Below are 27870 nucleotides of genomic sequence, written 5' to 3' on the forward strand. Positions count from 1 at the left end.
CAGAAAGGGACCAGGCTCAGAAAGTGTTTCACCCTCCTCTATGAAGGTTTGCGGTGACGGACTTGTACCACACATTTTTAATAGATGATTGGATGACCTATCCATCTGCTTCATCTGCACAACTTCAGAACTAGAAAGCTGGCTTACTACACCCTGGCCATCACCTATTTTAACTTCTCCTCTCAAGCAGATACTTCTAAGAAGGGTTAAAATAACCAGGCTCCTTTCCTCATGCCAATACCCTCATTAACCATTATTAGACCTAAGCATTGTTGCGTTACTTAACACACTGTTGTTTTTGTACTCAGTTTTTCTTATTTAGTTTTTACTTTATTCAGTATTCCTACCTCTTACCTGATCTTGTATTCTACAAATAGTTTTTATTAATGAATATGTGTATATGTGAATGCTTACAGGTTGTATGCCAGCTAGAACTCAGGTATGGATGTTTGCGGGACGGCACATGAAACTTACAGAAACACCAAAATAGCTGAATATAGTCATAAATACTAGTAGCACTATGAAGAAAAATAGGCCATCACATTGTTCACAATGTCATAGTCTTGTCACATACACATAAAACTCTGTGCCACATAAAATATGCATATTAATTAATTAAATTGGATGTACAACTCTCATTTAAAAAGTCTCTATGATGTTGATTAGCATGCCAGTCTCTCTTTACCATTGCAGTAATTTTGCATGTGTCCTAAGTAAAAGACATTTCAAATCAATATGTTAACGAGGTAACAAATGTTAACAACAATACTGTTTGTGTGCTAATGTTGACAACTGTTGACATGAAACACACCTTCTATCCACTGTCCAAAACAGTGGAGAGGCAAAAAATAGACATCTGTATTGTCTTTTTTAAAAGTAGATTTGCTGCGTATTGTTTTTATGTCTGCCCTGCGATGGACTGGCGACCTGTCCAGGGTGTTTCCACCCGATCAATAGGATAGGCTCCAGCACTCCACCGCAACCTTGAGGGAGAAGCGGCTTAGAAAATATGTGTGTGTGTGTGTGTGTGTGTTTTTGTGTCCTCCTCAGTAACACTTACTTTTACATTTCATGAGCTGTGTGTAGTGTGTGGAGTTTGCATGGTCTCCCCGTGTCTGTGTGGCTTTCTTCCTACAGTTCAAAGACATGCAGTCAGGCCAATTGGACTTGCTAAATTGCGTGAATGCGTCTGTCTGTCTGTCTGCCCTGCAATGGTCTGGTGACCTGTCCAGGGTGTATTCTGTATTCCGCCCAATGACAGCTGGGATAAGCTCCAGCACCCCCCCCCGGTGGCCTTGAGGGGGAAGCGGCTTAGAAGATGTGTTTGTGTGTTTAAGGCATACCTTGTTGTTGTTTGGTTTGATGCAGCGCACAAAGAAAGGATTAGATGTGCTGAGTGTGGACATCAGGGAGTGCAAAGAATTCTGGAAGAAGAAATAAAGGATGGTTTAACAACAATTGGTAACAGTGGTGTTATAGCCTATTTTATTGCAAATGTGATTGCTAACTACAGTTTTATTGAAATACTTGGGCAAGATAATTATAAGATACATGTCTGATCAGGAGTCGATCCCAGAATCAGACTCAACTCCAAAGACAGTCTGTATGAAAAATACATCCTTCTATGACACACATATCCATAGTCTGCATTTTATTTTAGACAAAGTGGAAAACAAAACAAATTACAAAACTGGTGAGAAAAATTTGCTTACCACCAAACACTGACAGTACCAAAACATCTACCCACCTGAACCCACCTAAAATGTCAGTTGATAGGTAAAATCAGGTACAATTTAGGGTTGCAATCTAAATGAGTTGCCGACCCCACTACTGACTCAAAAACTCACAAACTGTCACAATTTTTTTCCAGAGAGTGAAAACATCTCATGGGTCTGTCCATGAGACTGGGCAGCCATGTTTACTCCAATTCTAGATACTTTGGCCATTTAAGAAAGCAACTTTTTGATGTTCCACCAGTTTCTACTGTAATGAACCTAGAATCGCACATAGCTACTGACCTTAAACTGGGAGCTGACCGTTGGCCTGCGGTGCTGTGAGCTGCTCTTTATCATGTCCTGCCCACACCTACCGCTCATCCTCTCAAAGAGATCATAGACAAAATCCAACCTGGTGGGATGAGAGAGAGAGAGAGAGAGAGAGAGAAAGAGAGCAAACAAAGAAAAACACTGTATAATAGGATATATGGGAATTAATTCCAAATGAAAGACAGTGAATCACAATCACTGTAAGATCCATGTTTCAACTTAAAAAGTGTACACACACCCACACACACACACACACACACACACACACACACACACACACACACACACACACCTGCTCTCCCTGAGAATGTTGAGAATGTCATCTCTGAAAGTGTCTCTGTTCTTCTCCAGGATCCCTCTTACATCATAGACCACCTTTTAAAAGAGAAACACGTATACAGCACACAATATTAATAGCAATATTGACCCATATTAATCAAGCATCTCAGAGAAAGAACACTGATCTAAGACCAAGGCAAGGACTAATAAAGCTCCTCAGAGTATGAGTGCTCACCTAGGATCAGATTCAGTGGCATAACTATAGGGGTAGCGAAGAAATCAAACTTGTGTTCTTCTAACTGTAGGCATCATACATAACTTCACTGACAAACAACACGTTACTTCTAGTGTACTTTATTTTGTGTTTTTTCTATTTGTTCCAATGTTATGTAGCAAACCAAATAGGTAGTCTAAGAAACATTTTGATGTTAGCAGGTGGAGTGGCATGTCTTGAGAGCATCAGCTCCTTTAAGACATAACATTAATGAACAAATATGCAAATTACATTGGCATTTTTATAAATTAAAGTCATTTTGTATGGCAAGGGACCCATTCATTGTTTGTTTAAATCCTTGTTTAGATCCTGTTAAGATCCTACTTACACCACTGATCAGATTGCTTGCTTATTTTTAATGACCTTATTGGCAGGAGCTGATTCTAGACCAGCACTCATACTCTGACAAGCTTGATTAAAGGGCAGAGATAATTGGAAATGGAATTCATTACTTATGTGATGTCACAAAAACCAACACATTTAAATGTGCCTGCTTTTTCAGCCTCCAGCATTTTACTCCTACTGATTCATGCTGAAGTTACATGAAATTTTCAAACATGAAAGGTTGTCTATGCAAAAGTTATGTTTTATGGTTTATTATGGTTAAGTGTGTTAAACTCTGCACTACATTTTTTGAAAAAGGCCATATGTAAGTTGTAAGTTCCTCGTAGAGGTGCGATGGCTTATTTGAACAAATCAGCAAAACTTTACTGTGTTTTACCCACACTGGTAAGCCCTCTCCACACACATACACACACAGCAAAGACCCCAAAACAAGCACAAACACATAAACACACATGCAGTTTCAAACATGTCATACCTCTCCTGCATAGTGCTTCACTCCAAAATAGTGCACAGCAACTCGAGGCTTTATGTAGAAAGGATTTTTCTATACAGAGAAAATGAGAGAGGGAGAAATGCTGAGATAAAGAGAGAACAAGTTTGGATGTGTGGTAAAACAATGAGGTTGGCCTGCAGAGGGCATAATGTAGCTGCTGTAGTGGATGTACAAGGGGAAGCACACACAGGCTTAGCAAGGATGTGTAGTGAAGTGTCCTGATCACATTTTGCATCACTCTGTTCTCTGGTAGACTAAATTCATATCACAGCTACAATAAAATGAAAAAATCTAATCCGATGATTGAGGAAATACTTCTGCATTTTTCAACCTAATCTTTATTAACCCCACCTCTAGTATGTGGTTGGTTACCACAGACAATTTAGATACGGTTTTAGAAAAGAACAGAAATCCTGTTGACTTAAAACGTTCTTACATTATAAGCAATACCCAGTTGCTTCAGCATCTGCCACTTGGCCCCTACAATACGTGGTTCATGTATTGGTGTCAAAGCTAATGCATTAATAATGTAGTAGCATGTTAAATTATTAATGACACTTATTTTTAGACACAGGTAATACATTTTCCTTGTTTGACCCTTAGAACCATTCATACACTTATACACAAAATTTCGGGCCCTGGTCAAATTGTATGTGTTGTTGATTTTCTTCCTTAAAAATAAGTAGAACAACATACTTCTGCATACTTAATGCACAATTATTATTTATTTGAATTGATTTGCATTTAACATGCAGCCAAATATTTTATGCTTTATTTTTATTAAAATATGGGAAACCCAACAGATAAGTAGAAGCTCTGCACTAAAATTTGTAGCAAATGCCATATTTAAGTTGTTCCTTGTAGAAGATATGTAAACTTATTTTAGAAAATCAACAAAACATTTGATGTTTAAACTTTTGCATGTGACTGTAGTTCCACCCTGAAGCCCAGCTGTTTGCACGCTGTGTGTTGCTATTGTGACTGTAGACCTCTTCATATACAGCTTTTAAATGGTTCCATTGATGGCTCTCTTAATGAAACCAAAGTTATTTCTAGCTACTACCATGTTTGTCACTGAAGTACATGGTGCCTTCAGTATGATTTATAAGCATATTGCAGCTGATCCTGGCAATATCAGTAATATCAATAAATGTCAGCACTGGATGACATGCAGCCACTGTTGCTCTCACTGGACATTGGTGATGAAAATGTCCATGGAAATTATGTGTTCTTCTTCTCTGGGTTCATGTGAACCCAACATTCACATGATGAAAATAATGTTATTGAATTACTGAAAGCAATAAATACTTCATTATTTTAATGATTCATTATTTGACTTGTTCTAAAACCCTAGTTATATGTCAACACAAACAGAATGAAGAGAGACATGCTCTTGATTAAAAAAAGAACTGAATTCATCATTTCAGTGCAACTTCCTGTGTTTAGATTCTTTTATGCCTTGCCACAGTGGCTAAAAAGTGCATTTCATGTCAACAGGCTTCCTGTTACTTTCAAAGAACAGAATGAGACCATATGGTACAGATGTGCTTCAGAGTTTTTTTCTGGGAGTATGGGTGCTGTGTATATGTGTATACACATATTTGTATGTGCATCATGCATGTGAATAGATTTACAGAGTGTTGGCTGTGGAGTTTCTCCAGCAAGGTAGCATCAGTGGCTTTGGGGAAATGACTCTCCTCATTCACCAGAGCCAGCAGACCCAGCTTCTGCAGACACACACAAAACAGATACACATGAAAAAACTCACATCAACTGCGTATGAATGTAATCAAAAATACACATATTTTAAATTGGTATGCCAAGTTTGTGTTACCTTCTCTATGAGATCCAGGCATTCTCCATTGTCCATCCAATTAACATCATCCCAGACCAGCCCTTCCCTATTAACACACACACACACACACACACACACACACACACACACACACACACACACACTGCTTAACTTCTCTGTCCGGACTAAAGCTTAGATTAATTACGTTCAGTGAAGTGTAGAACAACAACTTCAAATCATTAACAGCTTAGCTGACAGCTCCCCTGCACTTCCCTGTACTGTTTTGTACAGAGAGAGAAAACGAGGAAGCATTGTTCCCTCTTCTAATGCAAAAAGGACATAGCCATAGATTGTTGATGAATTCAAACCTACATTAGTCACTTGGACAGCATTTGAACATAAGCATAAATGCCATAAATTTACATGTCATATACACCGTTTATTCAATATTCAGAAAGATTGTTTGAAATGTACAATAAAATCGTCATGCACACTTGAGAGAATGTATAATGATAATAAACATGAAATGAAGATTTCTTTATTCATTTTTGCAATAGAAGCCTCTTATCCTAAGTGCTGAGAGTATGCTTTCTGGCTGCTGTTTCAAATGATTCAGAATCCTCAAATGCCATTGTTATTCAGAAAGCCCTAATGCCATGGTGATTCAGAACCACCAAATACCATGGCAATGAGTCTTTGTAATTGTGTGGGGTAAATGTGGTATCACTTTAAAGACAGCTGGCATAGAAGATTTTTTTTTATTTAAAATGTGTAACATACTTGTTGAGGGTCACTGATTTTTTTCAACTTTAGAATTTCACTCTGGCAATGCAGCATACCACTGGCCCATGTTATCATTCCAAGAATAACCAAATCCTTTTCTTTGAGGATTTTTTATAACAATGATTCTTGAATTCTCACAGTGGCTCTAGATTATAACAGACATCTTATAAAGGAATTGATATTGTTACATTATAGAATGGTGACTTTGTAACAAAAATGTATGTCAGTATCCATACATGATGGTTTTTGCTTTTATTGGCATATGTTTGGTGACTCCACTACTGGAATGAATGTGTTTATTGACTTGTCAAATCCCACAAACAACTAAGAACATTAAGATATGTATTGCATCATGATAACAGCACTGCAATGTGTCAAATCATGTTGTATCTTTGAAAATTACCTACAAAAATGCCTCACCTGTTATACTCCAGCTGCTCCAAAGAGAAGATGTGTTTATTGAAATACTCCTGCAGCTTCTCATTGGCATAGTTAATGCTGAACTGCTCAAACCGGTTCACCTGATGAGAGAGAAGCACAAACGATCCAAATTCTGAAGAGTAATGCACATTTATTTAATCCCATCTACATCTGCATTAAGCCTGGCTTGACAGTGCTTATAGCTAGAGGCTCACATGTAACATGCTACAGAAGCCCTGGAGCTACTTAGAGTTCAGCGCCTTATTAAAGGGCACAACAGCAAAGACGACTGGAAGGAACATTGAGCCTAGAGCCATAGACTATTAGATTAAATAGCCATATTAAAAAACAGGTGCCTTTCATATTTTGACTATGCCATTCACTATGCCACAGTACAGAGTAATCGATGCCATATTCATTTTATAAATCCTTAATATTAATAATTCAGGTGTATATTATTCATTTGATGATTGGATTATATGCAGCAGGGGCCGTATCACAGAAACTCCCTAGCTTTAGTCCTGTGTAAAGATCTGAAAACTCAGGATATGATTTTTCACACATTTATACTACAGTAGAGAGAAAGAAGGAAACCAAAACCAATGTGAGATGGAGGTTCTAGTAACCATCACTGAAAAAGTTAAAAACACCTCCCCCTGCTGTTTAACAGGGGGGTTCAGAGTAAGGATGTTTCTGTAACATGGCCCTAGAATCTGAAATATATTTCTCACCTCAAAGTTCTCAAATCCAAAGATGTCCAGAATGCCAATAGACTTGAAGTTGTCATTGCCATGGATTCGCTTGTTGAGTTTACGAATGATCCAAGTGAAGCACTGAGAGTAGAGAGCCATTGCCATGGAGTCTCGAGAATCAACCGCCTAATACACAAACACACACACACACACACACACACACACACACACACAAACATACCGAATATGCTTGATGAATTGATCTTAGTGAACCATATGAAAACACGTCTCTTATCAGAGAACAATGCGCAATCTTGAATGACTTAAGAGTTATAAGTAATCATAACTGATAACACTGTGCCAAGTAGGTTCTTGTGAGAAGATGCAACGTGACTGCTGTGTGTGAGGCTACTTACAAAGGTACAAGAAAATGTGTATACTGTGTCCCTGTGTCACCTGTTCTACAGTAAGTGGTGTGCTGATTTCTTCTCCTCTGAGAATCATGGATCTGTGAGTTAGAACTTCAGCCAGTTGAGTACAGTCCAACCCCAACAGCTCTGCTGCACTGCTGAGAGCTACACACACCATCACACACCATATACCATACATACAAACAAAGATACACACATACAAACAGATGTTATTAGCTTTTTATAGACGTTACATAATCACCTTTAAGTTAGGGACTTAATTATGAAGCAGATGGACCAAGCAAGAGATAGACAGAGTCAAAGCAAAGTACAGTGATTTACTTTAATTCAGCATTTGCAAAAGCAAATTGTTTAAGAAGTGACAGGAGGAATAAGGACAGACCTGCTTTGGATGAGACCTGGGCTCCTCCAGCTGTGATGAACTCAATGTTGCCCAGGTGCAGAATTCCAGCCAAAAGCCTCAAAACCTCATGAATACTCTCTTCTCCAAATTGCATTGTCCGCAAGGCATTCTGAAACACAGTCCTGGCATTGAGTCTTCAGTCATGCAAAAGAAACAGTCTGACTGTTTGATGATTATTGGAGTATGGATGTTACAAAAGCCTAAATCCATTAGGAGTTTTCTTTTTTGTTTTGTTTTGTTTTGTTTTATTAATTGTATTTCACCTAGTGTGTTCCCAGCAATATTTTCAGACCCTGTTCACACCCGGAATTAACATACGTCTCAAATAATCCAATTATAAGTGGTACCAGTAAGGGCAGGTATGAAAAGGTTCCTTCTAATCACTCTGACTTCAGAGTCAGAAAGAAATATGACCATTTATCCATATAGATAGACAGGTCAGGTTTCCATGTGCTACTGTGTTTTTTATCACTTTATAAAGGCAGCACAATGCTGTCTTTATTGTTGGATGCGCTGCAGTGTGAGTGCTCTGAATGTGTGAGCACTAATGAAATGTTTTTTATCACATTGTTTCTTTAAAGTAACAACAAATCTCATTTGAGAATCTTACCAGAACCTCCTGAAAGGTGCATTTATCATCAATGGTGTCATCTCTCACACAACCAGACTGACTCAGGTAATGAAAACTTTCAGCAGGCAGCAGAGAGAAGGCCTCTGAAAAATAGAGACAAAGAAAGAGGCAGAATAAGATAATAAAAGACACAGAGTAAACATATTTGATTTTTTTCTTCAGTACCAGAAAAGATAAACAAGCTTCCATAAAAATCCAAAGGGCACTCCAAAACTCTTGTTGTGACTTGGTTTAACCTGTGCTCACCCTTCTGTTCAGCATTGGTTCCTGCCAGTAAAGCATAGAATATGTGATAGTTCCTTTCTCCTGGATTCTGACGCACAACACGATTCTAAAGGGGTGAGATGAGAAAAATTATAAGTAATAAATACGCACAAATAATTTCAAACAAAATAAAACTATTAACTAAAAATATGCTCCACGATGGTACAAAGTTTGGTGGTTCTAGCTGCAAAACTATCACTGAATTTTTTGTGAAATTTTATATAATAATAACAACAACAACAACAATAATAATAATCATAACCATAATAATAATAATAATAATAATAATAACAATCATGATCATAATAATTATAATAGCTCACCTTCTCCAGTAAGTCTTTATTGAGAACAATGGTCAAAGAAAATTATAAGCTCAGTTTTCTATTCTATACACACACACACACACACACACACACACACACACACACACACACACATACACACACACACACACACACACACACACACACAATAGATACACTGAAATCACCCAGGATTATAATCAACCATCTAAAACATGTGATCTGCATCTGCACTATTTTTTTATTTGGCCTGATCTGTATAACGATGTTAGAATGTAAATGAGAGGGAGCCAAGTATACACATGCTACATTTGAATATTATGTTTCAGATCAGTGGATTCACCCACATGGTGCAAGTTTAAAGTAAAGAACACATAGACAATGTTATTGCCATTGTTCTACTTTTGCCCTAAAAAGAAATGACTAATAAATGGGCCACTAGTTGCTCTGCAAATAAACTGGAAGCGGAATTGGCAATAAAAATTCATGACTGGTGCACACACACACAGCACTGACAAGCATTAGAGGAAGCAGAGGAAGCATTGATCTTTCAACAGTGTCAGTGTGAGAGTAATTCAGGATACAATCGACAATCTTTCCTCCCTGAATGTTCCCGCGCTGACTGAAATGAAGCTGGATGAACTTCCCAAATCGGCTGGAGTTGTTATTATAAACTGTCTTAGCGTTCCCAAATGCCTCCATTATAGGACTAAATAAGAAGACACAGAGCAAGAGTGCAGAAGATAGAGAAAGATAGAACGAGAGAGGGAGAAAAAAATTAGAAATGTAATTTTAAAAAATATATAAATATATGGTTCATAAAAAACAAAATATGTATGTAAGTAAGTATGTTTTTGAAAATTAACTGCTCTGTGTGTGTGTGTGTGTGTGTGTGTGTGTGTGTGTGTGTGTGTGCGTGTGTGTGTACAGGACTGGGATAGCTACTGAAAAATTAGAAGTTAGCTACTTTGTAGCTTCTTTCCCAAAATTTGTAGCTAGCTACTTTTCCAGAAAAAGTAGTGGCTACTTGTAGCTACTTTTTGAAAAGTAGTGCACTACATTTTAGCTACTTTTAAAGCGCGTCAGAAAGTGCATCATTGTCAGAATGTTTGTTTGTGAATCTCCTGACACACCAAACAAGCCCAACTGATAGTGTGGACAAGACACTGCATTTAATCATGTGTCAGAAAGAAACTATTTAAAAGCATGTATAAAAAAACATCACCAAAAAGTAAGTTTAAGTGTAACCAACAATCACACAACCAAAGGTGTGATATCCAACAAGAATTTAGACTAAAGGCAAAGTCAATCATTCCAGGTTTTTCCTAACAATAATCAACAAAAAATCATACAAACCAGAGAATTTTGTGCAAATAATTTTATGTTGATCATTCTCAGCACTGCAGTAACACTGACGTGGTGGTGTGTTAGTGTGCGTTGTGCTGGTCTGGGTGGATCAGACACAGCAGTGCTGCTAGAGTTTTTAAACACTCCACTCACTTAAATGTCCACTCACTGTCCACTCTATTAAACACTCCTACCTTGTCAGTCCACCTTGCAGATGTCAGAGTCAGAGATAATTCATCTACTGCTGCACATTTGGTGTTGGTCATCAGTGGTCACAGGATGCTGCCCAGAGGACGGTGTTGGCTGGCCTTTTTTGGTTGGTGACAATTCGCTGTCCAGCAGTGACACACTTCTCATTCTCCAGCTTCTTGTTTGAATTCTGCTGTTCCACTTTAAATGGCAGAGCAGGACAATCTGGTGCCTCATGCAACATTTAAGTTGGAACGGGAAAATTCGAACGAGAAGCAGATGAATGAGAAATGGCTTTATACAAAAAACTCATGGAGATGTTTCCTGAGATGCGAGAAAAGCGACTACAGCTGAGCTAAAGCTTAAAGCAGAGCAAAGAGTATTCGTTTATACTTTTAGCCTGTACTGCTACCTCAGCGCACACTGAGCCAAGATGGTAAAGTGGGTATTAAATGTTGTGCCTCCCAAGGTGGTTCCAATTTTCTTGCAAGGACATTCTTAACATTTCAGTTGCGACCCCTGAGTTAAGCCTGCTAGTAAGATGTGATCAGAGGTGGGCCGGGCGCCCATTTGCTCACGCTGTAATTGTCTCAGTCAGGTTTGTACTGTTGCCACCAGCTCAGTTAATGACTGCATTCTATGGCTCGAATTTCTGAAAACTGTAGCGAAATTGTAGCAAAAACTTTCACTATAGCTACACAAATATTTGTATAGCCACATTTCATAAAACTGTAGGCTACAGCTACTAGCCACAGAAAATTGTTGCTAACTACAAAAAGTAGCACGCTACTTAGCTACTCCTCCATCCCTGTGTGTGTGTGTGTGTGTGTGTGTGTGTGTGTGTGTGTGGGTGTGTGTGTGTGTGTGTGTGTGTATACCTGCTCTCCAATAGGGCCTCCTCCACGTGTGATGATGTGTGTCTGGCAGAAACTTCTAGACTCTGCTGGCTCATCACTGATAAAAAACGAAGAATCACCTTCGTGCTCTCCGTCTTACCTGCACCACTCTCCCCACTGGCACCCAACACACACACAGACACACACACACTGAAAGATCAGTTGATGTTCACATACACTTGCTGGCAACTTTATTAGGTACACTGTCTTACATCTACTTATTCTCTATTTTGTCAGGTCCACTTACCACATACATACTTTTAATTTTGTAGTTCTACAATTTCGGGTTGTATTTTTCTATGCTTAATTTTACCTCATCCATCGGTGGACAGAACCCCCACAGGAAGGAATCTTTAGCACGGCAGTGACATTGACATGTAGTGGCATGTCACTGTCATGACAAAATTGAAAAAAAAAATAAATAAATTTAAGAGTAGACACAAGATATATAGTAGGCCTGTTCATTTGATGGTCCAATGGCCAAATCCAGCCCAAAATAAGCTCAGAAGCCATCACATTCAAATTCAAGTTCCAGACACTGTGAGTTCAGTGAGTTCAGTAGCGTGTGTGTATATATATATATATATATATATATATATATATATATATATATATATATATATATATATATACTTAACTTACAGAAAGAATGTGAGATGTTAAAATGACCTTCAAAAATGCACAAGTGTGGTTGGTTTTGAAATCTAGGGCATGTGAATTTAAAAAAGGATTCTGTTGATCTATAGAACTGATCCTGAAATAAATGGATGTGCTAAAAATGGAAAATGGAAGCTACGTGGAAAGCTCTAATAATTCTTTACCTGTATTATAACATGCTTTAGTAACTTATTCAGCCACCAGAGGGAGCACTGATCTCCAAGGCCAGTTTCCCAAACCTGGTCCCTGAGGCCCCCTGCACTGCATACATCAGTGATTAGGCACAACCCAGCAACAGTCTACCAAGTTGTCCCCTGCCATATATGGTACAAGATGCGGAGGCCTCCAGGAACAGGGTTGGGAAACACTGGCATAAGTCAGTGGTCATCTGGATTTCTATTTTCCAGGAGAGTCTAATACCAACCACAATCTAACTCAACTACTCCTTCTAATAACTAATAAGATGCATTAGGCTGTCCATACTAAACAGTATGTCAATAAAGTACACCACCCTTCACCCAGCGCATTTATTATAGTATGCACAGTATAGTAGTATGTGGTTTCGATTCAGCTTTAATGTTCGTTAAGCTCAGGGCAGCATGACAGATGCAGACTGGAAGTCAAAAAAGTAGATCTCCAAGTTGGTGTCCACAGCCCTAGACACTTTGTCTAAGCATGTGAGACACACACACAGGCACAGACACACAGAGAACTTTTGACCTTTACATATTTTAGTAATTAGTGTCGTCAGGCAGCCATGAGTTTAACCTTTCACAATATTTAAGGGTCAGCAGTCAGGGTTGGGGTTAGAGCTTCAGGTCATATTTAGCAAAAGGTTCAACTATGGAAACATACCAAACCTAAATTCTCATAGCTTTAACAGCTTCTGCAGTGTGTCGTCTCCCTCTCTTTAAGGTTGTGTCTATTGTCCCTGTGCTCTGTCTGAAAGCCACATCAGCGTGTTTTCGGGCTGTGTGTGAGTTTAGGGGTCTGTCTGGATGTGTGCGTATGAAGTGGTGTGCATTTTTGAGAGTTTGCAGCCTGCAGATTCACACCCTTCAGCTGTGCGGAGGCTTTCTGCCTCAGAGCCTCATAACAATTCTCATAATCACAAGAAGCCACTGCACCATGGGATAGAGATAGCAGAGTAAATAAAATGACACCACACTGCAGTGGTTGTCAAAAAAAATTTAAGAATCATTACTTAAAGAAATTACACACAAATCACACTTTTTATATATATATATATATATATATATATATATATATATATATATATATATATATATATATATATATATACACACACACACACAAAAGGAAGTTTAAATATAAAGTCTGTGCACTGCTTTTGTTACATTGTTAGACAATGAAGTTCTATTCTGTTCTATTCTATAAGAGAACCATGGTGCAATGGAAGCTCCTCAAAACACTGTGTTCAGCAATAATGTCTGAAAAAAACCTGGCACCTGATTGAGCTATAAGCAAGAATGAGATTTTAGACAAAACTAATAGATTATGGCCTATGAGTAAATTATAAAAAGCTCATTGCCTTCTAGATGAGGACGATGTTCCCCATTGTAAAAATACCATGCAGACCACTGAACTATGGTTACAGAACTTACATTGGAATATACGGAATATACATTGCACCGTTTCTGGAAAAGCTAAGCCAAATCAGCAAATCCCAAATATTATTAATTATATTAATTGAAAACCATATAATGTCAGATGCAGTAAGAAGTGTTTACAGGTGTGATAAATGAGGCTCCTGGCTGCAGTGTACACAGAACAGCTCCAAGAACAGGTGAGTCTGACCAATTTACAGCTCACTTTCTGCTTCAGGGAGGACATGAGAATCATGCAGAATCACACAAGGATCCTAATCCTAACAGAGCAGCTCTGTCTCAAAAGACAAACCATCTAAACCTTTCTGCACTAACCCCCCCCCCGCCCCCACACACACACTTAAAGTTAACAAGCAGGTAGTTAAAGCTGAGGGAAATTGGGAGGCTTATACATAAAACAGTAGGGCACTAAACACAGTATATTCCCACACCACTGGGGGTGTAAAGACACATTCATACAGACCACACACACACACACACACACACACACACACACACACACCTCACTCATATATCATTACCTAAACATAAAACTTGTGAAGGGGACTTCACATCCATTTTATTAAAATTTCAATCATGATGAAACAAAATCATTCAGAGTGGTTTGATGCTTGATTCTATAGAAACAACAGTGGTGATAGGAACCAGATGTTCCATAGGTTTAATACTTTTAAATAGACCTATTATTATTATTAATTTAAGCAGACTTCAATCATTGTCCACAGTCATTAGATTTCAGTCATATTATGACTGCAACATGACTACATGGCCAAAAGTATGTGGACACCACACCAATGTGAGCTTATTGGACATTTCCCTGAATTATGGGGAGTGCTCTGTGCAGGCCATTGGAGTTCCTCCATACCAAACTCCTTGCTTGCACAGGAGCAGTCTTGCTAGAACAGAGAAGGGTCTTTCCTAAACTGTTGCCATAAAATTGAAAGCATAGAATTGCCTTTGTGTGCTGTAGCACTAACATTACTAAGGGGCTGAGCCCAAACCTCGAAAAAAGGATCAGATCATTATCTCTCCTCAAATAAACCTTACTGTTGGCACTGTTACCTACATTTCAGTAGGTATCTCCTGGGTATCAGGAGATAGCATTCAGTAGGTTCTCCTGGCATCCTTTGTATTCAGATTCATCCATAAGACTTCCAGTGAAGTGCAATCCATTCTCCAGAGTACCGCTTTAGCCAGTGTGCTTTAGCCGACAATTGGCAATGTGGCAGTGATCTTAGGCTTGTGTGTAGCTGCACTGTCATGAAAACCCATTTCATGAAGCTCCCAATGTTCAGTTATAGTGCTGATTTTGCTTCCAGAGGCAATTTGGACTAGTAGTGAGTGATGGATCAGAGAATAGGTGTTTTTATATGGTATGTACTCAGCGCTCAACACCCCACTCTGTTTGTTTGTATGGTCTACACTTCTTGGCTGAGCTGTTGTTACTCCTAGGTGCTTCCATTTCACAAAAATAGCACTTACAGTTAGCAGGGCAGAATTCACTTGTGGCAATGGTGGCATCCCATAATGGTGCCACGTTTAAAGTCACTTTCATGCGACTCAGTCTACTGCCAGCATTTATCTATGAACACTGCACGACTATGTGCTTGATTTTATACACCTGTTAGCAATATGTCTTGCTGAAACAGCTGAACTCAATGATTAGGAGGGGTGTCCACATACTTGTGTTATATAATTTATTTCTTCTAAGGATTTTTGTGAGAAATATCTGTGAAAAGCTTGATACATAAATGAAACAAATTGAGAATCACCTCTGCTGGACTATCAAAGAGGAAAGTAAATAAAATGGCTATATCTGTGCCATTTTACCATCACACCCCTGTTTTCTTTCTAATACACTGTTTAACATTAACACACTAAGAAATACTCTGTTTACATATCCACAATTGAAATATGCAAAAAAAACATTTATGGAATGCCATTGTCAACCTCTGTATAAAGTTTCCATGTGAATTTACAGTCTGTTTGAAGAACTATAGTGTGTGTGCATCCACTGTATGAGGTACTGTTTGTGTAAATGCATGTCTTTGTACATTTTCCTGACAAAAAAAGGACACTGTAGTAAAACCTGAGAGCAGGGACCAAACTACTAAACTGAAGGGTGATTTCTCATATGAGAAATTGAATAACTTATATATAGGACATTTGTATAAAAACAAACCTGTGTGTGTGTCTATGCTGTACCTTATAAGCACACACTGATTGTTGCTGCGCTTCCACAGTGACCGGTAGCACTCGTTGGCGATGGCGTAGATGTGAGGAGCAATTTCACCCAAGTGATGCCGACTGTAATGCTCCACTGCTGAAACACTATATAGCTCTGGCAAGTGCTGATATGGGTTCACTGCTGCCAATATAGACCCAATATATGTCTACAGACAGAGAGATACACATAGAAAGAAAGAGAGGGGGGAAAGGGAGAAAGGGAAAGGGAGAAAGAAAAACAAAGCATGAATTATTTAAAACATACGTCTGTATGTATATGAATGGCATTTGTGTGTGTTACTGGATGTGAGTGAATGAATTATATTATTGCAGGAACATATATATGTGTTATGTGTTCAAGTACGTACCCATCCATGTTTGTGTGTGTGTGTGTGTGTGTGTGTGTGTGTGTGTGTGTGTGTGTGTGTGTGTGTGTGTGTGTGCATAAACCTAGAACTCACTGACCGACTTTACATCTAATATGTAAATACATTTGAATGACGGTTGAGATGACGGATGTTTTAAATAACAAATCTGAAAATTTAAATTAGTAACAAATGTCAATGTGCGCAATCATTCACAATATGCACTGAGCCTGCGCTGAGTACACAACCTGCGGGTAGTGCCACATGTAGAAAAGGACTTGAAAAACTACCTCATTTTTTAATTCAGAATTTGCAAATATAAACTATTTAATAAGGTACAGGAAGAAAATCAAACTGTACAAATAAACTTACTGTCTCTGAGCATCACTTATCATCTCTCTCCTGTGCATAATATCTAGTACTAGACTGAAAAGTAGGTGATGTAGCTTGAAATTTACACCAGGAAAGGAGGTCAGTCTAAAGTCTTCAAGATGAACAGACAAATGCTAATGTTAATTTATATCATCTCACACTTTTTAGCTCAACAACAGCTAATTAGTTAGTTAATACCTATGTGAAATGTTTGCTAAACAGTGGTGTAGGTTCTACTTCATTAAATCAGGTAGAGTGTAAACAGCTTCTGTTTATCTTCTGCACTTTTATGCCACACTTTGTATCTGCTGAATGACAGTGTTCTGTTACATGACCGCAGTAGTCTTTTTATGTTTCTTCACTGGACTGAACAGATTACAAACGGGGTCCAGGAGGGCTGGTCTCTAGAACAATTTCTGAGCATCCCTAGATCAGAATGTTTGACCAAAACACAACACGCATACTCTACAGTGCCCTTTGGTAGAGCACGGAGATACGTGCAATGGTTTTTACATAAGAGAATGTTTAACTGTAGAGAGAAGGTGATGGTTTCAGGGTAGGTGATGGTTTATCATATCTCATAGAATAATAACTAAAGGCTAACATCAAGACATAGACTATATAGAGAAATCCTAGCAGAACAATGTGAATACTTTCAACGTGACAGCAAAGTGGTGGCAACATGTTTGAGATTTAGTGGCGAGGTCAGCTTACACTGCCAGAGACCCACTGTTGTTGTAAATGGCTTTCTGCCAATGAATCAGGCTGAAATATAGCAAGGATGGGATTCAGACCCCCACACACCTTATAAAGAGATGTCCAAAGAGAAAGGAAAGCATGTAAACCTCGAATATTAATACTCTTTGTTCCAGGACACTTACAACTTATCTTTGTCCTGCATTGCACTTCAACACCAGAATAAACTCAAATAATGGAGAGCTATTAAAATGATTGAAACCTTGAAGGCATTCCTAAAGCACTTAACATTCCTAATACACATCTATGAGCAGCTGTTGTCACCATGTTAATGGAGCCTTAAAACAGCTGCAATTTACAGTAACTTCTATTAATAAACAGACACAAACATGTAAAGACACAAACACATGTAGAAGGCAAGCACACAGACCCCTGATGTGGTATAGATCCCACATGTAGAGTGTGTATCCAGCAGACAGACTAATTGCAGTGTGTGTGTGGTGTGTGTGAACTGTAGGCTGCAATATGAGAAGCTACAGCTCCAAACCAAACTAAAGCAGAGCTATTTCCTGCTATTTCTCTCTCTCTCTCTCTCTCTCTCTCTCTGCAGCTAAAGAAAAAAATTTTGTCTGAAAAGAATAAACTTCTCATGAATTATAAAATCCCTAGTTCTCTACACCCTCCTGCAGTTTGTGTGTGTGTGTGTGTGTGTTGTTGATGTGGGTAGCAGAGCAGTTAGCTAGCCTACCATTCTCTGTCTCTACGAAAAAAAGGAACACAGCTGTTTACAATCGGCGAGAGAGAGAGAGAGAGAGAGAGAGAGCGAGAGGAATAGGAACAAAGGGACAGAGGCAGGAGAGAGAGCAAGCAAGAGAGAAAATGGGAGAGAGAGGGAGAGAGGGAGGGAGAGAGAAAGAGAGAGAGAGAGAGAGAGAGGAATGGGGGAAAAGGAGAGGCAAGAGAGAGACCAAGCAAGAGAGAGAATGAGAAAGGGAGAGAGACAGAGAGTGAGAGAGAGAGAGGAAGAGGAAGAAAGAATGTGAGACAGAAAAAGTATGAGAGAGAGCAAAGGGGTGAAAGACTGAAAGAAAGAGTGAGAGAGGAAGGAGACAGAAAGAGGAAGAGAGAGAACGATAGAGACAGAGAGCAGGAAGAGTGAGAAAAAGAGAAAGAGAAAAGGGGAGAGAGGGGGGAGACAGGAATGGGGAAAGAAGGAAACAGAAAGGTCAAAAGACAGAGAGAGAGAGAAAGAGAGAGAGAGAGAGATCGGAGAGATAAAAAGGGGGGAGAAAAAAGAGAGAGAGTCCTTTGTGTTTTAAATGCTGTGGAATTTGATCTGAGTGAGAGAAGCATTCCGCAAGACATTTCTTCATGAAACATGGTCATTTTTTCACACACACACACACACACACACACACACACACACACACACACACACACACACACACACACACACACACACACACACTCCTCTAAAGAAAGAAGAAAAACAAAGGATGTAAAACAACTAATTTACTTGGACTCCAATTATATGCTTCTTTTTTCACAGCCTGCTTACAGTGGCCTAGATTTCCTGCACTGCTTTAGTGTCTCTTTATACAGTAAAGAAAAGGCTTCACTGAAAACCAGAACATAAGCTAATACTGAACTGCACACCACCGCCTTTCTGCTCCATCATCATTCTGGAGCTGAATGAAGGATGGACCAGCTTCAGTCAGAGCTTTATAATGTGAAAATTGCATGTACGCGGACAAATGAATCCTGTAAGAATCCAAAAACAGATTACAAGTATGCACAATAATCTGCACAAACAAAACTAAAACACATTCTGTGAGAAAAAAAGTTTGCTCCACGAAAGCACTTTTACACTCTCTGTGAACTGTGTAAGGAGCAAAGTTTACACTAACTTATTCACATTTCATGATTAGATGATTATATGCGGCTTCCTAGTTTATCTGTTTCCAGTAAAGTAATTTAGAATCCATGAAAGGCTGTGCAGTTTGTTGCTGTTTAATTAAGTTTGCATTAAAAGAAAAACAGATTACTTGATTAAGAGTCAAAATAACAGTTAGACTGCTCAATTAAAAATGTAATTTACAGTGACAGCCATAATGCCCACTAGATTCATGAACGTTAGCTAGCTTACATAGGTAACTCATAAATGTCAGCATCTACAGACAGTAAACCTTCTTGGTCCCACTTTATTTAAGTGTCTCTAATAACTGTGTAGTTACATATGAACAACATATGCAACAAAAATATAACTACTAATGATTTATTCACTGTTACAAATGGTTTACATAAGTACATCTTAGGTATTTACACATGTGTATCAACTTCAGTTTTGCCTCATGTAATTGCACAAGTGTATCTTAATAGTTGGAACAGCTTATTCGCTCTTATGTAATTACACAAGGGTAATTACATTTGTAATCAGACTGGAAAAGCAGGTTTTTTTCAATTTTTTTTCTTTTACATTAATTAATTAATGTAATTAATTTACATTAAGACATTCCTTACACTGTATCTAACATTTAGCTATCATTTTTGTTGCTAGTGCTGTGACACTGTAACCAGTTTCAGCTTTAAACCATTCTGTAATGTGACAGGACAGCAGACTTCCCCGCAATGTCTATATGACCACTATTATTACACAGTACCTACATAACAACTAGGCAGGAACTGTCCACTTATTTTAAAGTGTATCTTCAACACTGCACTACAGCAAAGTTCCTGTTTAGAAGATACACTAGTGTAATTACATGAGGCAAAACTGCAGTTGATACACTTGTGTAATTCCATGGGCTTTACTTCTTAAATTCATCTGTAACACTGACTAAATCATTAGTAGTTACAGTGTTGTTGCATATGTTATTCATGTGTAATTACACAGTTATTTAAAAAGTGGGACCATATTCTACAAACTAAATTCACTGATACCTGTATAGAACATTTCTATCATTAAAATCATTATTAACAACTGCAGTTTATCCAGTTTTATTTTAAAACAACAAAGTAAGAAGAAAATAGAAAGCATAGCATCTGTTTGGCAAGGACTAACTTAGTTAGCTAGCGAGGTTAACTAAGCTAGCTGGGCACTGCTTTCTCAAGTAGTGGAAAGCAGAGTTTTCAGCAGATTTTGGGAGACAGACTTGTCAGCTGATCATAGCACTTGAAAATGAATGAAAATGACCATTTGGATGAAGTGTGTTCCTCCTGCGTGCTGCTAATGTCTCTGAACTCAGCAGAGATTTTTGCTGCTGGGAGCTGCTCTGTTCTGATTGGCTTTGAGAACTGAATATTGAAAGTTCACCACACTTTCTTCTAACTGGTGTATGAGCTGATATGTTCATAATTTATTTTTATCCTGTAACATTATTAATACTTGAAGTAGTGAAGTGAAATATTTCTTTAAATTTGACTCCAGTAAAAATAAATCAGCCATTTTATTGTGTGTCTCGCTGCCCAAATCATTCAGTGCAAGTTTTATTCCCCAAAAAATTCCCAGAATGCACTGTAAATCTAGTACGCATCGACTGTTCACTACGCTCCCTGAAAAGAATTAGCGTCACATCTTGAGCTTGAATTTCTAAAGTGGAGGGTGAATGCTAGGTGTTGTTGTACTTGCCTCTTCACCCAGAACAAAGTTTTTAAAAAAATCTTTTTTCACATTTGTGAATAAAAAATCCTACCAACACTAAGAGTTTTGGTCTAGCAAAACAGTTTACTTACTTCACAGCAACCTGTTCACTAATCAGATGCATTTCCTGATTTAACTTGTGTTATTATATGCTTTGATCTTAATGTCGCCACAACCTTCAAAATAATCACATGCTATATTTAAGTATTGCACTTTATTTATCAATTTTATTAACAAACCTTGACATACCATGACCTGCTAACAGGCTATAGCTAACAGTTTAACCCGGCCCATTTTGAAATATTACATTTCAAACTTAAAACTTCGATCTTTTTGAAAGGATCAGATGTTATGTCTATTTGGTCATCAGCTGACTGCATGTTAGCTACAGATGCTATGAACTGCTTAGGTGAGCCACTGTTAACTTGGCACTAGCTATGCTAGCAGATTTAGCAATTAAGCACTACTGGAGCACTAAACACTGCTGAAGCGCCAATACTGCTCCCTTGTGGTAAATCTGAATTAATGTGGAGAAAAATTAATTGTATGTAAGTTTCAAAGAATGAAAATTAAAATCTAAAATATTTTAATGCTACTTTTTTTACAATCAAAATTAATACACTCACTTGTTTAGACAAATTGTACTTTTTACATTTTAATTTAGTTGCTCTTAATTCTAAAAAAATAATTTTGCTACAAATTTTGCAACTTTTCAGTGGTGTCTCTGCCACAGAAAGTCTGGTGGAGCACAATAAACTATAGGGGCAGCAGCCAACTCATCAGTGAAACTACACACTAACCTGATCCAAACACACATGCACTCCATCAATGAATTACATATCAATTACATATCCAAAGCAACCTTTCAGAGCAGGGAAACACATGCTTATATTGCCTTGCTATTAGGAGAAGCTACCACAACTGATGAGGACAAATGGCTAGCTGCGTAACAATCTCCATACGTAACTGATGCTTGCTAAACATCTGCATGTTTGTAAATTTATTATGTTTTATTAGCTACTCTCAGCATGTACAACATTACATGACTAAAGTACCCTTGAGCAAGGCACCCAACCCCCAACTGCCCCCTGGGCGCTGCGGATAGGGCTGCTCACCTCTCCGGGCAAGTGTGCTCACTGCTCCCTAATGTATGTGTTCACTAGTGTGTATGTGGTGTTTCATTGCATGAAAGTTAAATGAGTTAAATGTGGAGGTGAAATTGCTCAGTTCTAGGACTAATGAGTGTCAATTAATCTTAATCAAACCCTCAAAAAAAACTCTTGCAATGTCACACACACACATTTTAAGCAAGGACACCTTCCTGATTTTCCCTGGATAGAAAAAAAAAACTTCCCTTTATATGTATACACACACACACACACATATACACACACACACACACAGACACACACACACACACACACATGCTCACACACTCACACACACACACACATACCAAAGACAGAGAGTCTGTTGTATGGTGTATGTTTGTCCAAATGCCACCTCTATTCAGGACTGATCACTCCCATATGCTACCAATTATCCAATCGCTTCAATCTGCTGCTCAATCTATTAGTTTATGGAGCTGTCCTGTCTCAGAGCAGACACTCAGGCTGCATCCATATTGGAACAACAACAACAAAAAACCTTGCCCCCTTCTAAGGCATTTTTCAGTGACATCATGGTTGCCTTTCAATGAAGAAGTTATTTACATTCAAGGACGGGGTGTTGTTTCACTGCTCAAATATTTTGCCCCTTATTTTTTAATTAAGAGTCATTCACATCGTCATGTCTGAGTCATATGACTCCTAATTCACTGCAAGTTGATTTAACTCATTTAATGACGGCTAGAACCCTCCCCCCTGCAAAGGAGCAAACGTACTTGTTTAGACACAGAGGTTTGTCCAAAAATAAAACAAATTAATAATTAACATACAGTGATTAGATTGCATATATACATCTTATACGTCCTCTCATTGGTCATTTTATCAGGTACATCTACAGTGTAGATGCAACTTTGTACACACAATTATGGAATGTATTTATCCACCACCTTCTATCCCAGCGCCACCCTCTATCCCAGTCCTGGGGACCGCAACAATATGCCCATTCTTGTGTTTTTCCTGAACTAGCACACCTAGTTTAGCTTTTCAAATAATTATGTATTATAATATAATTATGCAATGTACCAGGTGTTAGAGTAGGGAAAACCGGGACAGGGACTAAGAACCACTGCTCTACCCTGTCCATCAATGCAAACGAACCACCATAGGACCACTGGTGCTCAGACATTAATTGGGTGGTGAACCCTGCTTAGCACAGTTGTAACACTAACATGGAAGTGGCTATAAGACAGTTAGAGCTATAGGGTCTAACTTTACATCTGCAAGGTCTATATGGTAGGAATGCCTGATAAACTGGCACCTCAGTGTCTATACATCATTGCTGTCCATTTTTGTATATTCTTTTATTTCTAAACATCATTTAAATGCCGTTTGATCATTTGAAGGAAGTGAAGTTCTGAAAGGAACATGATCAGCTGACTAACTGGTCAGAGTGTTTTTTGTGAGTGAGAGTATAGTGGTGGGCAGGGACACATGTTCAGGTGTGTTTTACCTGTGAAACATGCGAGTAGAACAGGATTGACATACTTTACATAATCACTACCTGTCTAGACATGACCAACAAATATCACCCTGAACATGGCTCTGACACACACACACACACACACACACACACACACACACATCAAGTCAATATCTATACCTCCTGCTGTTGATTTAAATCATTCTTAATGAACTGGCTTACTGATTATTTGTAATATAAGTACAGGGTATGCATGGAACACTATAAAACCATGTGCAGCAGTCTGCACCAGCAGAATTGCATGAATGCATGTATTTGAAGTAGAACTGTAAAATGTTTGCTGTTATAGATTACATGTATGCAATTATACAATTCATTGTCAAAATAATCGCAAGATTACTCATGGTGATCAATCAATAGTTACAGCCCTAGTATGGCATGTTGCACATTGGTGCAAACCTCACTATGCAGAGAGCATTCTAGGCTAATTATTAACTACCAGCAGGCCTGTGCATTTTTATTTCAGTACTATAGTGATAAGGACATAGTGAACAAAGCCAAACACCAGACACGCACACACACCACTTCCTCTGTTAATGGGTTGGCATGTTAGTATGCTAATGTGTTACCTTTTGGCAACTTCGTACATCCCAAAACTTCTTACTGACCAAAAAGAAACACATACACTCTCAAACTCACACACACACACACACACACGTTTACCTAGTCTCCAACATCAAAGCCCTATTGGCTTGAACCGCAAAACCACAGCCGTAAGAACCAAACTAAAAAAAAAACACTTTCAGCATTTCTACTGCATTCTCTCTCTCTCTCTCTCTCTCTCTCTCTCTCTCTCTCTCTCTCTCTCTCTCCACCTGCTCCCTCTTACTGTTTTCTTTCTTTCTGTGATCTACTACTTTTGGCTGTATAACAATGATCCATTTGAGAGAGGGAGAGACAGACTGTAAATAGTGGGGATTTGTATGCAGGCCACAAATAGAGAGACACACTCTCTCTCTCTCTCTCACACACACACACACATTCACACACACACATTCACACACACGCACCGACCAATCCATATATCTCCACAACAAACATGTAACCATAGCATCATTTGTTCACAGACAGGTCTGTTAAATGTCACTCAGGAGCTCTGAAACGAGGACATTACATTTCATGAAAGGGTCAGTGTTACGACAACCTGCATTTCTTTGCTTTTTGAATTAAGAGTTTGATGTAGTATCTAAACACACTTAAAATTCCAAAGTAGGACAATTCACACCAGTTCATATGCTCCATAGATTTAAACTAACTTGCAAAAATGATTTTGAATTCATTATTTTTATGATGATCACAAAACCCTTTTCAAACCCTACAAATAACTACTCATTTCTCATTTTTGGACCTTACTATGCAGGAATCTTTAAGGTTTTGTGAGTTAAGTCATCCCGTGTGTAAAGGGTTGCTGCATGGCTTCATCATGTTAATAAGCATGACAATAAGCAAGAAAAATAAAGATCAGCCTCATGTTGCAACATAACGTTCTAATGGCAAACAATATATTAGAGCTGATGCAGCACATGTACTAATATCACACATTAAAGGAAAACTTGTTAAAAGCAAACAGAATTTGAGAGAAATACAATTACTTTTGTGCATCTTGAAGCTGTGTATGGCATGTTTTCAGACATTTAAATTGTTCAACTTGATTGACAAACTGAATAGTTGGAAAGTATTGGTAACTGACAATCTTACTGTCAACTGGCTCAAGCCAATACTATAATACTAGTGTCAGAATTTTGTCAGTTAATTTGTTTGGAAACAAACTTTTTTGAGTCTTTCAGGACAAGTTCACAAACAAGTCTTCAAACTCCATCTGCCCCTACACAGCTTGCAAAAGAAAGGTATGGGGTTGGTTATTTTGCATCTCAGGTAAAAAGCCCCTTCTTACCAAAGTAGGTGGTTCCTAGAAACACTGAGAAACAAAGCCCACCTACCTCTGATGACTGTTCCTTTTGCCTACCATTGTAATCCTTTTTGTATGTGGAAAATAGTTTAAAAAATCAACTTCATAAAGAAAACACAGGACAGCTGATATTATAAAAATGTTCTTGCAATGTATGTATAATTACAATGCATGTAATGTTGCTTTAAACTTAACAAAGTCTTATGAATTAGCAGAACTGAACAAATGTGTAGGGAGTAGTGAAATCTCTAATTCAAAAACTGGAGTTTTGGGAATTATCTTAGAAGGCTATACATGCTTTATTCTACAGGTATAGAAGATAATTAGGAGACATTTATGGGTCATATGACAAAAAACATAATATTACGATACATTTTCATGATCATCAAGTATATTTTAAATGATCTAAATAAGAAAATGAACGGGATAAGCTCCGGTACTGATACATTTAAAATACTATCAGAAACTATTAATATAATGATTTCACATACTGCACTAAGCTAAATTCCTTTGAACATTATATAATTATGCTCTCAGTGTAATGAAACAGGCAAGTCATTGTCCTTTAAGTACTGACAATACATAATACGCTCAAAAAAAACATACTGTGATGATATGTATGTAATTTATCATGAGGAATATCACCGTATTACCAACCTCTACTGGCCGATACACTTCTTACCTGCTGATACACTTCTACTGTTTGTCAAGAGTCACATAACAAAAATGCGCAGCAATTTTAGCAACATCCGGACATCAGAATGCCACTTCATTAAATCTAGTGTTCAAGTTCAAGTTATATAAGATACTCCTGCCCCCTTCAACACACACATACCAGGAGCTCACTGATGTAAGAGTGATGAAAAGAGACAAACCTGTTACCAAACACTCACGCACACCTTTTTTGTTCTGTGTGATGATGATGTATGTTATGTAAAAGTAATATTGCTTGAATAACTTTCTCATCTGTGTGTATAAATATGCTATACACTGCATTCTGTGTGTTGCAAAGCTGTGTGTGTGTTTGTGTGTGTGCACTCACATAAATACAGTGCTGTGTGTATCTCAGATGCAGGTTGTGTAGAATAGCTCCCTCATGCAGGTCCTGCAGGGCTGCCATGTCCTCCACTCCACACACACTACTACTGTGCATCGTGTACACTCTCTGTCGGCTGAGAGCATTCTGCTTGTATGTGTACACCTGCAAAAACACACACATACACTTGTTAATCACATAAAATGCACAGAGAGTTAAGCCTATCACAATAATTACATTGCAATTATTTAAGCTGACTGCAATTATTCTCCACCAATGTTAGTATCACAACACACGTAAATGAACATGTTAACTCCACTTTTAGAAGGCAGCGGTCAGTAATGTTTGTTTATTTCAGCTTAAGCTATGTGTTTTGTCAGTTGGGCACTGCTAAGCTAGGATGCAACATAGCTAGGCAGCTTGTTTCCCCTAGACTTGTACTTTAATAATTCCATACAACAACAACAACAAAAGACCAAATAGTTGATCACAATTATATATTATGGCCCCCACCGTCACAATTATATATATATATATATATATATATATATATATATATGTGTGTGTGTGTGTGTGTGTGTGTCTGTAGAAAGTTTTGCCCGTTTCATTTCTTGTGCGTATGTGTGTGTGTGTGTGTGTAAAAAGGGAGTGTTATAACCCAACCCAGTGATTATGGTTTGACCAGTCATGGAAAAGTAACTAAGGAACAGAAATAATTCAACCAGAGAGACAGAGAGAGAGAGAGAGACACTGGGTCTGGTATAAGTTCTGAGACCACATTTTCTGTGATTCTTTGTGTCAGTGTGTGTGTGTGTGTGTGTGTGTGTGTGTGTGTGTGTGTGTGTGTACAATGTCTGTGAGAGTGTAACTGTAAGTGTGTATCTGTCCAGCTTGATCTTAAATCCCTTTTTATCTCTCAGTACCTTGATGTACTCTGACAACCTTCATGGCTAATGACTGAGCCGTGAGGCACCAGCACACATACTTAGGGCAGGGATTGTGCGTGTGTGTGTGTGTGTGTGTGTGTGTGTGTGTGTGTAAGATGAGACCATCCCACCTGTCTGATGTGCCTCTTCTCTGAAGTGTGTTCAGCAGATGTTGCACTG

General features: G+C 38.3%; 1 protein-coding gene across 1 annotated transcript in view; it reads right to left on the minus strand.

Moving 5' to 3' along the window:
- myo10 (myosin X) overlaps positions 1–27870 on the minus strand; it is an 85226-nt gene that overhangs the window by 30657 nt on the left and 26699 nt on the right. Inside the window, exons 3-19 of the mRNA XM_017699216.2 lie at positions 26771–26929; positions 16080–16267; positions 11572–11706; positions 9742–9866; positions 9179–9192; positions 8838–8922; positions 8571–8674; positions 7940–8069; positions 7583–7701; positions 7166–7312; positions 6435–6535; positions 5271–5337; positions 5071–5163; positions 3419–3487; positions 2338–2420; positions 2019–2127; positions 1344–1424 (exon numbers count right to left, since the gene is read on the minus strand). Of these exons, the coding sequence (XP_017554705.2) occupies positions 1344–1424; positions 2019–2127; positions 2338–2420; positions 3419–3487; positions 5071–5163; positions 5271–5337; positions 6435–6535; positions 7166–7312; positions 7583–7701; positions 7940–8069; positions 8571–8674; positions 8838–8922; positions 9179–9192; positions 9742–9866; positions 11572–11706; positions 16080–16267; positions 26771–26929 (1809 nt within the window). The remainder of the gene's footprint in view (positions 1–1343; positions 1425–2018; positions 2128–2337; positions 2421–3418; positions 3488–5070; positions 5164–5270; positions 5338–6434; positions 6536–7165; positions 7313–7582; positions 7702–7939; positions 8070–8570; positions 8675–8837; positions 8923–9178; positions 9193–9741; positions 9867–11571; positions 11707–16079; positions 16268–26770; positions 26930–27870) is intronic.

This window comes from Pygocentrus nattereri, chromosome 19, assembly GCF_015220715.1.
Source record: "Pygocentrus nattereri isolate fPygNat1 chromosome 19, fPygNat1.pri, whole genome shotgun sequence".
NCBI classification, from domain to species: Eukaryota; Metazoa; Chordata; class Actinopteri; order Characiformes; family Serrasalmidae; genus Pygocentrus; species Pygocentrus nattereri.